The sequence below is a fragment of the Capsicum annuum genome, chromosome 5, assembly GCF_002878395.1.
Source record: "Capsicum annuum cultivar UCD-10X-F1 chromosome 5, UCD10Xv1.1, whole genome shotgun sequence".
Taxonomy (NCBI): domain Eukaryota; kingdom Viridiplantae; phylum Streptophyta; class Magnoliopsida; order Solanales; family Solanaceae; genus Capsicum; species Capsicum annuum.
Genome location: NC_061115.1, coordinates 112,203,674 through 112,220,019, shown reverse-complemented (window position 1 = coordinate 112,220,019; position 16,346 = coordinate 112,203,674). Strand labels below are relative to the sequence as shown.

General features: G+C 37.1%; 1 protein-coding gene across 2 annotated transcripts in view; it reads left to right on the top strand.

Moving 5' to 3' along the window:
* Positions 1–15,131, top strand: part of LOC107852991 (ultraviolet-B receptor UVR8) — a 96,264-nt gene extending 81,133 nt beyond the window's left edge. For both annotated transcript variants that reach the window (XM_016698021.2, XM_016698020.2), the window contains 3 exons: positions 14,025–14,110; positions 14,235–14,290; positions 14,695–15,131. In XM_016698021.2, the coding sequence (XP_016553507.1) occupies positions 14,025–14,110; positions 14,235–14,290; positions 14,695–14,781 (229 nt within the window). In that variant the 3' untranslated portion in view covers positions 14,782–15,131. The remainder of the gene's footprint in view (positions 1–14,024; positions 14,111–14,234; positions 14,291–14,694) is intronic.
* The last annotated feature ends 1,215 nt before the right edge of the window (positions 15,132–16,346 follow it).

Here is a 16,346-nt window from a genome sequence, read left to right as displayed (position 1 = left end):
TTACAATCCTTTTCCTCGTAGGATTTTGTATATTATTCCTATTCCTACTCATATTTTAACATTTCTCCTCAAGCTGGTGCATACAAGTCATATGTACCTAGCTTGTTACAAATATAATTAATAGGAGGACTGGTGAGGAACTTGGTGAATATATTTGCAGGTTGATCACTTGACTTCATAAATTTTGTAACAATATCTCCCGAGAGTATCTTTTATCTGAGAAAGTGACAATCAATCTCTATGTGCTTGGTTCTCTCATGGAACACTGGATTAGATGTAATATGAAGGGCTGCTTGATTATCACATATAAGTTCCATCTTACCAGTTTCTTCGAATATTAGTTCTCTCAGCAATTGTTTGATCCAAACTAGCTTACAAGTTGCTGCAACCATTGCTCGATATTCTGCTTCGGCACTAGATTGAGCAACCACACTCTGTTTCTTATTCTTCCAGGACACCAGATTACCTCCTACTAAAATACAATATTCGGACGTAGAACGTCTATCAGAGGGTGATCCTGCCCAATCAACATTTGTATATCCAATGATATGCTCATGGCCTCGATCCTCGAAGAGTAGTCCTTTACCTGGGGATGACTTTATATATCTCAAAATACGAACTGCATCCCAATGACTATCACAGGGAAAGTCATGAACTGACTTACAATATTTACAGGAAAAGAGATGTCAGGTCTAGTCACTGTGAGATAATTCAATTTTTCAACCAGCTGCCTATACCTTCCAGGATCACTGTGTGGCTCCCCCTGTCCTGGCAGAAGTTTAGTATTTGGATTCATAGGATTGTCAATGGGTCGACATCCCATCATTCTTGTCTCCTCAAGAATGTCTAAAGCATACTTGCATTGAGAAATAACAATATCTGATCTGGATTGAGCAACCTCATTACCTAGAAAGTATTTCTGTCGTGGTCTTAGGTCTGAAAATGCTGAAAGAAATGTTGCTTCAAGTTAGTAATACCATCTTGATCATTACCGGTGATAACAATATCGTCAACATAAACCACCAAATAAATACACAGATTTGGTTCAGAATGGCGATAAAACATTGAATGATCAGCTCCACTATGAATCATGCCAAACTCCTGAATCACTGTGCTAAGCTTTCCTAACCAGGCTTGAGGGGACTGTTTCAAACCATAAAGTGACTTGCGCAATCAACATACAAGGCTACTAGACTTCCCCCTGAGCAACAAAACCAGGTGGTTGCTCCATATAGACTTCTTCCTTAAGATCACCATGCAGAAAAACATTCTTAATTTCCAATTGATAAAGAGGCCAATGACGAACAACAACTATACAGAGAAAAAGACGGACTGATGCTATTTTAGCCACAGGAGAGAAAGTGTCACCATAATTAAGCTTAAATATCTGTGTATATCCTTTGACAACAAGGCGAGCCTTCAGTTGATCAACCTGACCATCTGGACCAACTTTGACTGCATAAACCCAACGACAACCAACAATTGATTTATTTGTAGGAAGGGAAACAGACACTCGTATGTAAAGCAAACATCTCATCAATCATAGCCTGTTTCCATCCTGAATGGAAAAGTGCTTCACCTGTGGTCGTAGAGATAGAAATAAATGACAAAGATGATACAAAAGCATAATGGGGTGATGACAGACAATGATAACTCAAGAAAGTATAATGTGGGTTAGCATTACGAGTGGATCTTATACCTTATTGAAGTGCAACTGATTGGCTAGGAGGAGGCAGGTCCGCAGTAGGGGAAGCGTCAGGCGTATGACATGAATCATCTGTGACCAATGCTGGACGTGGGTGGTGGTGATAAGTCAAAAGTGGTGGCACTGCAATTGGAGATGGAGAAGTAGCCGTAGATTCCTCAAAGATTGGTGTAGGTAAGACTGGAGGTATGGGTAAAGCCTCAGAGATATCAAGATGATCAAAAGATGTATAGTAAGGTTGAGATTCAAAGAATGTAATATCGGCGGACATAAGGTAGCGACCCAGATCAGGTGAATAACATCGATACCTTTTTTGAACTCGAGATTCACCAAGGAAGACACATTTGAGAGCACGAGAGGCTAATTTGTCTTTTCCTAGAGCTAAGTTATGAACAAAATATATGCTCCCAAAAATACTAGGGGGGATAGAGTAGAGATGTGACTGAGGAAATAGTATGTGTCAAATTTGTGCTGAATGTCTCTCAATGCTAACAAGTCTTGCCATTAAATAGAAAGTATTCAAAGATTACATCCCCCAAAATCCGTTTTTCCTATCCCTAAAGATCAACTATTCTATCTATCCCTTTGAATTTGTTATTGTATACCTTATAATATGCTATTCTATCTCTTTAATTACTACATCATATCTCTATAATTACAAATATACTACAATATATAATTACATTAATATATACAATATTCACTGTTAATTTATGATCTTTAAGTTGTTTATCATGCTAACATCCCCCCTCAAATTGATGTTAGTGGATCAAGAAGCATCAATTTGACTATTAAAAACTGATGACGTTGTGGCATGGATTTTATAAACACATCAACTATTTGAAGATCACTGAACACGTGTGGAAGAGTAATAAGTCCTTTATCTACAGCTTCTCATATATAATGATAGTCTTGGTCCTCTCATGATAAACCGGATTAGTAGCAATCTGAATAACACTTGTACTATCAACATGAAGAGGAGTCATAGTAGATTGAGGAAAATCAATCTCAGCAAGTAATCCACGAAGCTATACAACCTCGGAGCAAGCAGTAGACATAGATCGATATTCAGCCTCTGTTGAAGATTTTGAGACACGATTTTGTTTCTTACTCTTCCAAGATATCAAGAAATCTCCCAGAAACATGCACCAACCAGTAACTGAACAACGGGTATCGGGACATCCCACCCAGTCAGAATTACTAAAAGCATTAAGACGAATGAGAGAACCACTAGGAAAGAATAATCCACGATTAGATGTTCCTAGGAGATATCAAATGATGCGACGTACAACCACTAAATGGAGATAACGTGAAGCTTGCATAAATTGACTAACTTGTTGAATTGCAAAAGAGATGTCATGCCAGGTAATAGTAAGGTAATTTAAGCTCCCAACTAATTGCCGAAACATAGTTGGATTAGGAAGAAGATCGCCTTCCTCACGATGATACTTTACATTTAATTCTAATGGAGTATCTACGGAGGAGGAATCTTGAAAACCAGCCAAAGATATCAGATCCTGAGCATATTTCTGTTGGTTTAGAAACACACCTGAAGAATCCATATGAACTTCCAATTCCAAGAAGTATGTAAGGGTACCGAGATCTTTCATATGAAAAGAATCCTTAAGTTGTTGTTGCAAGCTAGTGATTAGTGAAGAATCAGTTCTTGTAATAATAATGTCATCTACATATACCAAAAGAAGAATACAACCTGTAGATGTTTTTCGAAGAAACAAAGATGAGTCATATTTGCTCTACTCAAAAGAGAATTGTAGCAAAGTAGATCGAAATTTGTCAAACCAAGCTGTGGGGGCTTGTTTTAATCCATACAATACAAAGATTTCTTCAACTTAAGGCGATGAGAACAAACATGGTGAAGGTTTCATATAAATATCCTATTTGAGATCACCTTGAAGAAAAGTATTTTTGACATCTATTTGATGAAGAGTCCAGTTCTGCGAAGTAGCAATGGCAATAATAGTTTGCATCGTAGTCATTTTTGCTACCGGTGCAAAAGTCTCCTCAAAGTTCACACCATACTCCTGTTTGTTACCAAGAACAACCAACCGAGCTTTGTACCTATCAAGAGTTACATCAGAATGAAGTTTAATTGAATAAACCCATTTACATCCAGTTGGATGGACATTTGAAGGACACGAAACAATATCCCATGTGTCATTTTCTTTAAAAGCCGAAAGTTCTTCCTTCATTGCTTTCTGCCAACATTCATGCTTGGAAACTTGCAAGTAACAAGTTGGAACGGAAATGTTAGATAAAGTAGATGAAAAACCATATCAATTAGGAGTACGAGATACTTTGGTAGATCGCTGAGTGGGCTTAAGAGGAGCAGGCCTTGAAGAATTCTCAGATTCTAGTTATGGAGCAATTTCAGGTGGTGGATCAATATCGGGAGGGGGTAAAGTTGCCCGCCGACGTTCATACACAAATCCAGGTTTGAACCTCTTAGAAGAAGAAGACAAATCCTCAAAAGTAAGAAGAAGAGGAGAAACAGGAGATGACTCAACATGAGTAGGAAAGAAATACTTATTCTCCAAGAAAACAATATTTCTAGATACATGAAATTTTTAGAATATGGATAATAACCGAGAAAACCTTTCTTTGAAGTACTATAACCCAGAAAAACACAAATAGTAGACTGAACAAAAAGTTTATTGCGGTGAGAAGGAGGAAGATGCACAAAACAAATACAACCAAATGTATGAAAATTATCATGGCTTGGATTTTTGCGATAAAGACAAAAACACGGAGATTCAAGATTTAACACTTTACATGGTAGTCTACTAATTAAGTAAACAATAGTAGACGAAGTTTCCACCCAATACTTAGATGGAACAGAGGACTCAATCAATAAAGTATGAGTGACATCTAAAATATGACGATCTTTACATTCAGGAACTCCATTTTGTTGTGGTGTATATGGACAAGAGCGTTGTGAGACAATTTTTTTTTCAAGCAGAACATTTTTGAATTCATAAGACATATATTCTATACCAGAATCAGATCTTAATAATTTGATGCAAGTAGAAAATTGAGTCTCAATATAGGCCAAAAATGTCTTGAATATGGAAAATACCTCAGATTTGGAACGAAGAAAATATACCCACGTAAATCGACTATAATCATTTATAAATGTCACAAAGTAATTGAAATGAACATGAGAAACAATTGGTGAAATACCCCAAACATGAATGGCATCAAAACACTTTGTAGCACAACTATCAAAACTAGGAAAAGGAAGTATTTTACTTTTGCCCAATTTACAAGTAGAACAATCAAAAGAAGCAGTGGAAAATTGATTTTTATTCTCTAATAAACCCGAATTTGATAAATAAGACAACACAATAGATTTTGGATGTCCTAAGTGCTTATGTCATACCTCATTCTTACTAGGTGTAGAAGTACAAGCAAATGATAGAACATGAGGAGTGGACAAGTATATAGGAAACAGTCGTCCAACTTTAGGCCCATTCACAATTATCGTTTTCGACACTTGATCCTGCATAAGACAACTATTACGAGAAAAATTCACATCACAATTGTTATCTACCAATTGTCCAACTGAAATAAGACTAGTGGAGAGCTTTGGTGGCACAAAAACATTGTTGAAAGTTTTAGTAATATCCTCAACCTTTGTAATGGGTAAATTACTACCATTGGCAATTTGAATTTGTGATGGACCATGATACCTATGAACATTTTTTAGCATACTAGCTGAGTTGGTCATATGATTGGAAGCGCCAGAATCAACAAGCCAAAAATTAGATGCAAGATCATTACCTTGTAGCCCCAAAGCTGAAAAGGCTGACATGGTCATTTGTCTTACTATTTCAGGAGTAAGAACTTGTCTCGAAGATGAGTTCTCAGTAGTGAAACCATTTATCCCAGCTTAAAAAGCATTAACCTTACGGTTTTGAGGGCGTGTGAGACACTCTTTGATAATGTGTCCTTGTTGTTTGCAACAATTACAAAACTTCCTACCACAATTGCTAGCAGTATGACCATATTCCTTGCAATTGAAGCATTGAGTTCTAGTCATATCCCTACTCTTTCCTTTACCTTGGGCAACAAATGCAACAACATCATCAACTTGTTTGAAAGCATTTTTTGTGACAAAATGCTACTCTTCACAGAGTAATTTGCTAAAACAAACATCCAAGGAGGGAGATGGGTCCCGATTCATCAAGTGAGAGCGAACACTCTCGAAGCGTAGCTTCATCAAAAATTGGTCTCGCTTGCTTTGCTCATGAACTGCCTGAATTATAGAAAGAGATTCGGTAGGTATTTTGGCATAAACAATATATGTAAATTCAGCCCATAAATTTTGAAATCCAGACTAATAATTCTGAATGGATTGATCTCCTTGAGAGTAATTAGCAATTTCATACTCTAACTGAAAACGTCTTGCGCTATTGTCTTGGTAGTAATCCTTTTGTAAATAATCCCACATGGCCTTAGCAGTCTTGTAAGGCTTGAGATTAAGAACAATAAGAGGGTCAATTGACCCCAAAAGCCATGTCATCACCCGAGCATCCTTAATCTTCCATTCACCTAACTTTGTAGGAACATTAGAAGCAGGGTTGCCTCCATCTATATGCCTTCATAGTTCTTTTCCGGTGACAAATAATAGAAATTGAAATTCCCAGGAAGAATAATTTTTTCCGGTGAAGCAAACGTTGAAGGATTCAAATTGATCCGAAGCCACATTCGTGAATAGCTATAAAAATTAGAAACACTATGACTCGAAAAAAACCCTGAATAACCAAGATCAAAAGTCCAAGATGTTGACAAACCGTTGACACAACCAGTTTTTTTTAAAATTTGAATTGAACCAAAATGGACTCTATGAAACTAACAGCCAAGAGAATGCTCTAATACCATGTCAAATTTGTGCTGAATGTCTATCGATGTTGAGAGTTTTGCTATTTATTAAGTAAAAAGTATTCAAAGATTACATGCCCAAACTTCACCTTTCCTATCCCTAAAGATCATCTATTCTATTCCGTTGAATCTACTATTGTGTCCCTTATAATCTGCTATTCTATCTTTTTAATTACTACATCATCTCTATAATTACAAATATACTACAATATATAATTACATTAATATATAGAATATTCACTATTAATTCATGATCTTTTAGTTGTTTATCATGCTAACAGTAGGGAATGGGGAACCTGATTCTGGATCGAAGATGATGACATTCTGTTAATGAGATAGCAAGATGCGAGGACTGCATCGCCCAAAAAACGCAGCGGAACATGGGATTCAATGAGAAGAGTGCAAGTAGTTTCAGTGAGATACCTATTTTTCCTTTCTGCTATACCGTTCTCTGAGGAGTGTATGGACATGATGTTTGGTGAATGATTCCTTGATGAGTCAAAAACTCCTGAAACTGGGAGGATAAGTATTCTAAGGCATTATCACTGCGAAAAACACGAATAGAAACACCAAATTGATATACTTTTGAATATAGAAAATAACTCGGAACGATCTGTCATCAAGTAAACCCAAGTACATCTCGAAAAATCATCAATGAAAGTAACAAAGTAACGAAATTCTAAAGGTGAACCGACTCTACTAGGACCCCAAATATCAAAATAAACTAATGAGAAAATACTCTGAATGACTCAATACCGCGTGAAAATGTAGCACAAGTGTGTTTCCCAAGTTGACACGACTCACAATCTAATGTGGATAGACTAGTCAAACTAGGCACCATCTTTTGTAGCTTAGATAGACTTGGATGTCCCAAACGTTTGTGAATAAGGTCGGGAGGGTCTGTAACGGAACATGCTGTGAAGGAATTTGAAGAGGTAAGATAGTAAAGGCCTTGTGATTTATGTCCTATGCCAACTGTCTGTCCCATTTTGCGGTCCTGCATTAGAAAAGAATCATCAAATTTTTTTTTCTACAATGAAGGGCACGTGTCAAACGACTAACAGATGCAAGATTAAAAGGACAACCCGAGATATAAAGAACAGAGTAGAGTGACAGAAGATAGGGGTTTGGTTTGTCCAACTCCTTTTGGTTCTGTTCGGATTCCATGATCTAAAGTATTAACATGAAGAGATTGTGAATAAATAATATCGGATAAAAGTGATTTGTCATCAGAAATATGATCAGAAGCACCTAAGTCCACAACCCATGATCCAAAGATATGAGATTGTGCAGTTGAGGCTATTGGTAGAGATATATGCTTACTTGCTCGATACTGAAGATACTCATTATATTCCCTGTCAGATAAATACATCCATTGATCACCTATGGTGTAGACTGGGCAATATGAACATTTTTAGGTGACCGACCATGCAAAGAATAACATATTTCACGTGTATGTCCAAGCCTATTACAATAACTATACTTTGGTCGAGAATAACATATGCCACGAGTATATGTCCAAGCCTTTCACAATAACTACCTAGGTCGAGATCTTTCAAATCGACCTTCCTTTCGTTGATTCTTCACAAACTGTGACATCTTAGTTTCTGATCTACTCTAATATTCAGATTTAATCAGGAAAAAGAAATATTGTCATAATTTGGCCGGGAAAAAGAAAAGTTGTCAGATATAAGATCTGATGTCCAGAAGTTGCTCGGAATTAGAAAATAATCATATGAGCAGCATTGGAATGAAGAGGCGAGGCTACTGAAAAAAAGAAACTGTCGAAAAAGTTATCGAAATTGTCTGCACGCATTGAGACGCGAACTAATACGCTCGCTCGAGAATATCTTTCGGTGGCGCGTGAGGGCGCGTATGACGCCTATTCTCGGCGAGTCTAAGTGGGGTTTGCTCGCCGAGAAGTTTCGAACATGATAGTGGTGTTGGTTTGCCTTGAAATATACCGACGGAAAATGTGGGTGTGTTTGGTATGAAGGAAAACATTTTCCAGAAAATGTTTTCCAATTTTCTCATGTTTGGTTGGCTTAAAGGTTTTGGAAAATGTTTTCCAAATCAACTCATTTTCCTCAATTTTAAGGAAAATGACTTCTCTTCAAAAAGTAAGGAAAACATTTTCCATAACTCTCTTTCAACCTCACTCTTAAGTTGAAATATTCATATAACTCTCAAAATCATCCATTCCTAATCCGACCCTCAATTTCCACCTCCCACCCCCTCCATTAAAAAATATTTTAAATTTTTCTTACCTCATCCCCTACCCAAAATCCAAACCCCTACTTCCTTCCAAAAAAAAAATCCTAACTTTTTTCTTACCTTTCCTTCCCTCCCACCTAACCAACCTTCTCCCCCTCTTCCCCCCCCCCCCCCCCCCCCCCTAAAAAAAATTTAATTTGTTTATTACCTATTTTGACAACCCTAACCCCCACCTATCAACCCCCTAAAAAAAATATTTTTAATTTGTTTTTAACAAAAAATTCAAAACTTTTTCTTATCCCACTATTTTTATCCTATTTGTTCTCATTATTTTTGTTAAATATATACAAATACTTTTAGAAAACATATACTTATCCAATTTGCATAACGATTACATGAATATAAGTAAGAAATAACTTATTTTTCTAGAAAAAATTGTCCTCCATGTCGAATGCACCCTAAAAAAAGTATTTTTTGAGATCAAAAATTATTTTTCTAAATGTATTTTTATGCTTTAGCTAAACAATAGAATGTATTTTTTGAAAAATACTTTTTCATTCACCAACCAAACACTATAAAATATTTTTCAAAAAATATTTTCCATCCACCAACCAAACTTAGGAAAACAAGTAAGAAATCAACTTATTTTCCAGGAAAACATTTTTTAAGAAAACATTTTCCATGGAAAACATTTTCTTTCATACCAAACACACCTTATATTTATTCGAATAGCGACTTCTGTCACCGAAAAATGACACAGTGACGTCGGAGTGATATTTTTCTCACGATTGCTTTGATACCATATGTGAAATAATGGAGAAAAATATTATTGAGTGTCTACATAATTACATTGACACCCTATTTATAGACACTGCATTACAATCCTTTTCAACGTAGGATTTTGCATACTATTCCTATTCCTACTTATATTTTAACAGAGCCAACTTTATATATTGAAGAATAAGAACAACCGCTTCCCAATGACTATCACAAAGGGAAGTCATAAACTGACTTACAACACTCACAGGAAAAGATGGAAAAGATATCTCAGGTCTAGTCACTGTGAGATAATTCAGCTTTCTAACCAGCCAATCGCCTATACCTTTTAGGATCACTGAGTGGCTTCCCCTGTCCTGACAAAATTTTAGAGTTCGGATTCATAAGAGTGTCAATGGGTCTATTTCCTATCATTCCTATCTCCTCAAGGATGTCTAAGGCATACTTGCATTGAGAAATAACAATACTTGATCTGGACTGAGCAACCTCAATACCTAGAAGGTACTTCAGTCTAAAAATGCTGTAAGAAATGTTTCTTCAAATTAGTGATACCGTCTTAATCATTGCAAGTGATAACGATATTGTCAACATAAACCACCAAATAAATACACAAATTTGGTTTAGAATGCCTATAAAATACCGAGCGATCAGCTTCACTACGAATTCTGCCAAACTCCTGAATTACTGTGCTGAACATCCCAAACCAGGCTCGACGGGACTATTTCAGACCATAGAGTGACTTGCGCAATTGATATACGAGGCTACTAGAATCCCCTGGAGCAACAAAATTCGGTGGTTGCACCATATGAAGTTTTTCCTCAAGATGATGTGTAGAAAAGCATTTTTAAAGTTTTCAATTGATAATGAGGCCAATGACGAATGACAACCATAGACTAAAAAAATAGATAAATGCTATTTTAGCCATGAGAGAGAAAGTGTCGCTATAATCTAGTCTAAATATCTGGGTATATTCTTTGGCAACAAGATATGCCTTAAGCCGATCAACTTGGCCATCTAAACCAACTTTACACATAAACCAACGACAATCGATTAGCTAGGAAGAGGCAAGTCCGTAGTAGGAGCAACGTTAGGCGCATGACATGAATCATTTGGGACTAATGTTGGACGCGTACGACGATGATAAGTCAGAAGTGGTGGCACTGTAACTGGAGATGCAAAAGTAACCATAGATTCCACCAAGGTTGGTGCCGGTAAGACTGGAAGAATGGGCAAGACCTTATAATAAGGTTGAGATTCAAAAAATGTGACGACATCAGCGGATATAATGTAGTAGCGAATATTGAATATCAACGATATTTTTTTTGAACTCAAGAGTAACCAAGGAAGACATATTTGAGAGCACGAGGGGCTAATTTATAAACAAAACATGTGCTCCCAAAGACATGAGAGGGGATAGAGTAGAGATGTGATTGTGGAAACAATATGGATTGGGGAACCTAATTCTAAATAGAAGATGATGGCATTTTGTTAATTAGAAAGCAAGATGCACGGATTGCATTACCCCAAAGATAAGTAATTGCAGCGGAACATGGGATTCAATGAGAAGAGTGCGAACAGTCTCATCGAGATGCCTATATTTCCATTCTGCTGGAGTGTATAGATAAGATGTCTGGTGAATAGTGCTTTGGTGAGTTCTAAACTCCTGAAAATGTGAGGATAAGTATTCTGAGGCATCATCACTACAAAAAGTACGAATAAAAACACCTAATTGATTTTGTGTTTCAGCACAAAAGCATTTGAATATAGAAAATAGCGCAGAACGATCTTTCATTAAGATAACCCAAGTACATCTTGAAAAATCATCAATAAAACTAACAAAATAACGAAATCCTATGGGTGAACCGACTTTACTAGGACCCCAAATATCAAATGGATTAATGAGAAAATAGACTTTGAACGACTCTCAATACTATGTGAAAATTTAGGGGGTGTGCTTCCTAGGTTGACACGACTCATAATCTAATGTGGATAAACTAGACAAACCAATCACATCTTTTGTAGCTCGGATGTCCCATATGTTTGTGACTTAGGTCTGGAGGGTCTGTAACGTCGCATGCTGTGAAGGAATTTGAAGAGATAAGATAGTAAAGGCTTTGTGATTCATGTCCTATGCCAATCGTCTGTCCTGTGCTACGGTCCTGCATGCGAAAAAAATTATTAAAAAATGTGATACCACAATGAAGGGCACGCGTCAAACGACTAACAAATGCAAGATTAGAAAGAGAACCAGAGACATAAAGAACACTGTAGAGTGAGAAGATAGGGGTTTGTCTTGTCCAACTCCTTTTGGTTTTGTTTGGATCCCATTGGCTAAAGTAATAGCAAGAAGAAATTGTGAATATACAATATCAGACAGAAGTGATTTATTACCAGAAATATGATTAGAAGCTCCTAAGTCCATGACCCATGATTCAAGAGTACTAGATCATGAAACACAAGCAAAAGAATTACCAGCAACGGAACCACCAGGCTGAGCCAACGAGGCTACTTGTGGAGACGTCGGCTTGCTTAGCTCGATATTGAAAGAACTTATGATCCTGTTTGAGCAATATGAGCATTATTGAATGATCGATTAGGCTGTGGAGATGTCTGCTTATTTGCTTGATTTCAAAGGAGCTCAGTATATTCCTTTATAACAATAGGGTCATAACTGGGTGGTGGACTATGCAAAATTTGACATGTCCTGAGTGTGTCCAAGCTTATGCCAATAACTACACTTGAATCGAGATTTTCCAAAACGACCTTCTCCTCGCCGATTCTCCATAGGTTGAAATGTTCGTTTTTGTAGAGTTTGAGATGCGAGAATAGATGAGTCAACGGTGGTTGATGAGATTACTTTGTGACTGGGAGGCGCGACAAGACAAAGTAGACGAGAGAATAATCCATCAATCGGTAGGAATCGTAGGACTAGCTAAAATCTTATCACATATTAAATCATGATCAGTAAGAAGCCCATCAAGTGTAAAAACTAAAAACAACATCTGTCTGTGCTCTTGTTGTTTTTCCAGTAGTAATGGGCATCTTCGAATTCCTCCATGGCTGCTTGCACATGTCCCAAGTAAGTAGACATCGGATTCTTGTTTCTTTAAGTTGGTCATTCGAGATATCACGTCATAAAAATGAGATATGTCATTAGTGTATAAAGCACGAGCCTTTTGCAAACTAAATGACATGTCTGGCATGGGTGAAACAGGGGCATCAACTTGGAATCAATAGATCGCCATAAGAGGCTACATAATTGAGCACCAACCCTCTCCCGTTGCTCTTTGACTTTCACATCTGTCTCACTAGATTTTACCTTTTCATCTACCACACTTGCCTTGATCTCTAATTGATCTTGGACACCTTTGCACGACTACTCAACAAGGAAGCTCAATCCAAATGATTTGAACTTCTCATTGATGGTTCAAAAGCGATCATAGGACTTGAACTTCCAATTTCCGTATTTTTGGAGCCAAATATATCACACCCAAAATATATCTTGTGAAATTTGACTAGAAAGCAACAAGAAACAATAATCTGGAATTCTGAAAGTCACCAGAAAAGATTTCTCGTTCCGGCGATCGGAATCTGGAAAATACTGCTGGAATCGATATACAGATGCTGGAATCTGGTTGACAGCTCTGGGCGACTCTTAACAGTCAAAGAAAAGCTGAGAAATCGATCGGAATCTCGATGAGAAATCGTACCGTCCCCGACGCGTGAGAGTGCGTGAGGTGTCGTTTTTCGGTGGATCTTGTTAGGGTTTCAACGCCTGGGATTTCTGAGACTCATGTTAGTGTTATTTTGCACAACATTCGCAAATCAGAGGATGAAACAATCAACAACTTGTATAGGCGCCAGATTTGATGCACAAGACTGACTAAATTTTCTGAATGTTTCTCACTGATGCTTGATACCATGTATGAAATAATGGAGAAAAATAGTATTGAATTGTGTATCTACATAATTACATTGAGACCCTCTTATAGACACTACATTACAATTCTTTTCCAAGTAGGATTTTATATACTGTTTTTGCCCTACTCATTCTAACACTTGAGTCGTAGCAAGTCTCGTCAAGCTTGTAGGACGCTTTTCCTGATTGAATAACACTTCAAATTTCCAGAAGTATTTAGTATCATTTAGTGCAGTCCTCAAAGTGAAAATTTGACACCCTTATTGTCATCTAATAGTGTAATTCCTCCGGCTAGGAATTAAAAATTACTATTCTATATGTAAAAATTACATATGGATGATGACATCTGTTCCCTATTTTCAACATTATGCTTTAGTGAACCAAAACATTTTCATGCTATATTACTTTCAAAATTGTCCCGGACACCGCACATAGCGGTAACTTTAGTGCACCGGGCTGCCCTTTTATTACTTTCAAAATTGAACTAACTGATGTTCTTGAGATGTGAAGGTATGTCCCAAGGATAATAGAAGTGTTAAGTGTTGATGGATCAAGTGGACAACAAATCGGATCTTCGACGTTTGACCCATCTACAGGTCTTACATCTGCTCAGCCTTCGCCATCTCTCTCTCTCTCTCTCTGCTTGTCTTTGTAATCTTTGTCTTTCACAGAATTAAATGATCCCGTGTATCTGATATTTTCTTATAACTTTCTCTTCAGCTGAAAAATCTTGGGTTTCACCTACAGAGAGATACGCTGTGGTTCCAGATGAAAACGTAAGATCACCATTTAAGCAATCTTTTTTTCTCTAATGGTCTAAAAGAGTATCGGCATTGTCCCATTAAAATTATCCATCTGTGCAATAGGTGCATCAAATTTATTTCATGCAGTGCTTGGTTAGATTATGAATGGGTAAGTTTGTACCCTGGACATTTGGTTGATGCAATTGGCATAACCATGAATTTTTCTGGTTTGTATAATGATTCCTTAGGTTGTGCCATTATTAATGAACTCACTTGATTCTAGTTAGGAGAATGTCCAAAAAGATGTTAGAACTTTGAGTTTGGAATTGCATTGTCCTGTGTTATGGGCAGATAGAGTCAAGGTCAACCATCAGATTTCCTTCTCTGAAACTTAAAGGTGGCATGAAATGATCCTGAATGCTATGTTTTATCTGCAGGTGCCAAGGCAAGCAGTGATTCCGGTAAGAGGGAGTGGAAACGACGTAAATGTGCCGGAAAATGATGTGAAAAGGATACGATTATGAGATTGCTAGCTATGAATGTAGCGGTCGGCCAGTTGCTGTGGATGTTCTCCACTCAATCTTATATTCAAATATTAGTGTCTCTATTTAAAGTTTAGACAACGAGCTCTGCAGATCTGTATTTCTATGATATTTATTTTCATTTTTTTTTCCTTGTGGGGTGGGGTGGGGTGGGGATGGGTGGGCTGAGGGAAGGTGTCTTCCCATTGTTCATGCAAGTCGTGAGAAAACTGATCTTTTGACTTATATTCTTAACTACTTGGAGGGAGAATTATTGTTTCTACGCATATCTGACTGTAACTATTGGTTTTAGAACAATTAAAGATTGAAAGCGCAACATGCTCTTACATGAAGTCGTGCTAAATAAAGTTTCAACCACCCAAGATGATTTAGTTTTTGGAGCGTAGTAAATTTGACGTAGCTTGAATAGGTTTGAAAATAGACTTAGAAAGTTTATCCCAAGCACCTAATTTGGGTTTTATTTGTGGGAAAAAGGAAAGATTAATATTACTTTGATAATTTGAGGTGCATTAGTTTCAATTCAGCTGTGTGATAATATATAATATTGTAGGTATGCAAGAGCCTATTTGGCCTCAAAAGTATGATACGCTAAATTACTCCAATTCAAGCGAAAGATCTGATGGTTCGTTCTCGCTCGAGCTTGAGGGTCATTTGTACTGAGCAAAACTTTTCCCCATTCTGCAGAAAAGTAGCAAGAGCTTGTGGGACTTTTGGCTAGGAAAGATAAAGAGGCTTGAGGGACTTTTGGATTTCCTTGGAAATTCATTTGTACTGAGCAAAACTTTTCCCCATTCTGCAGAAAAGTAGCAAGAGCTTGTGGAACTTTTGGCTAGGAAAGATAAAGAGGCTTGAGGGACTTTTGGATTTCCTTGGAAATTCTGCAGGTAGTAAGGCTAAAGGTCCACCACGTGGATAAACTTTGTTTGTTGTTGAGCCATGTGGCAACCCAACAAAGCTATGTAAAATCATCTTATACGCATGGACTTAAATGTTGATACAAACCAAACTAGGAATGAACCTAAAACAGCCACCACAAACTAGTTAATAACACAAAACCCGAGGGCTAAAAAGAATGTGCTCAAAGCCGAGAATACAACAACTTTGACAAGATTACAAGGTGAACAACACTAAAAACAGTCCACACCCGAAATGAACAAGAATGATAACAAGAACAACAAAAAGATGAACACAATTCATGGTTTCAACATTATAAGAACACAAACTACACGATTACAAGAATGAAAAGGATAGGTAGTGTGACATACAATATTACAAGATCTAAGAAAAAAGGTGTGTATCAAACACCAAGACCCTTAAAACATATAATACTAACACCGACACTCTTACGTAGACACAAGAGGGACGTCAATCTCCCCAAGCACCCATGTTTCCAAGCTTGAACACAACACGAGTGAATCTACACTCTAGTTGTCCTAGTTTTGGCCAAAGGTCCTCTCAATACGGGAATGCTTCAAAGTGTTACAACTTTAATATTCATCAAAATCTAGTGAATGAAACCCTAAAATGTTCTATTTATAGCTATTACA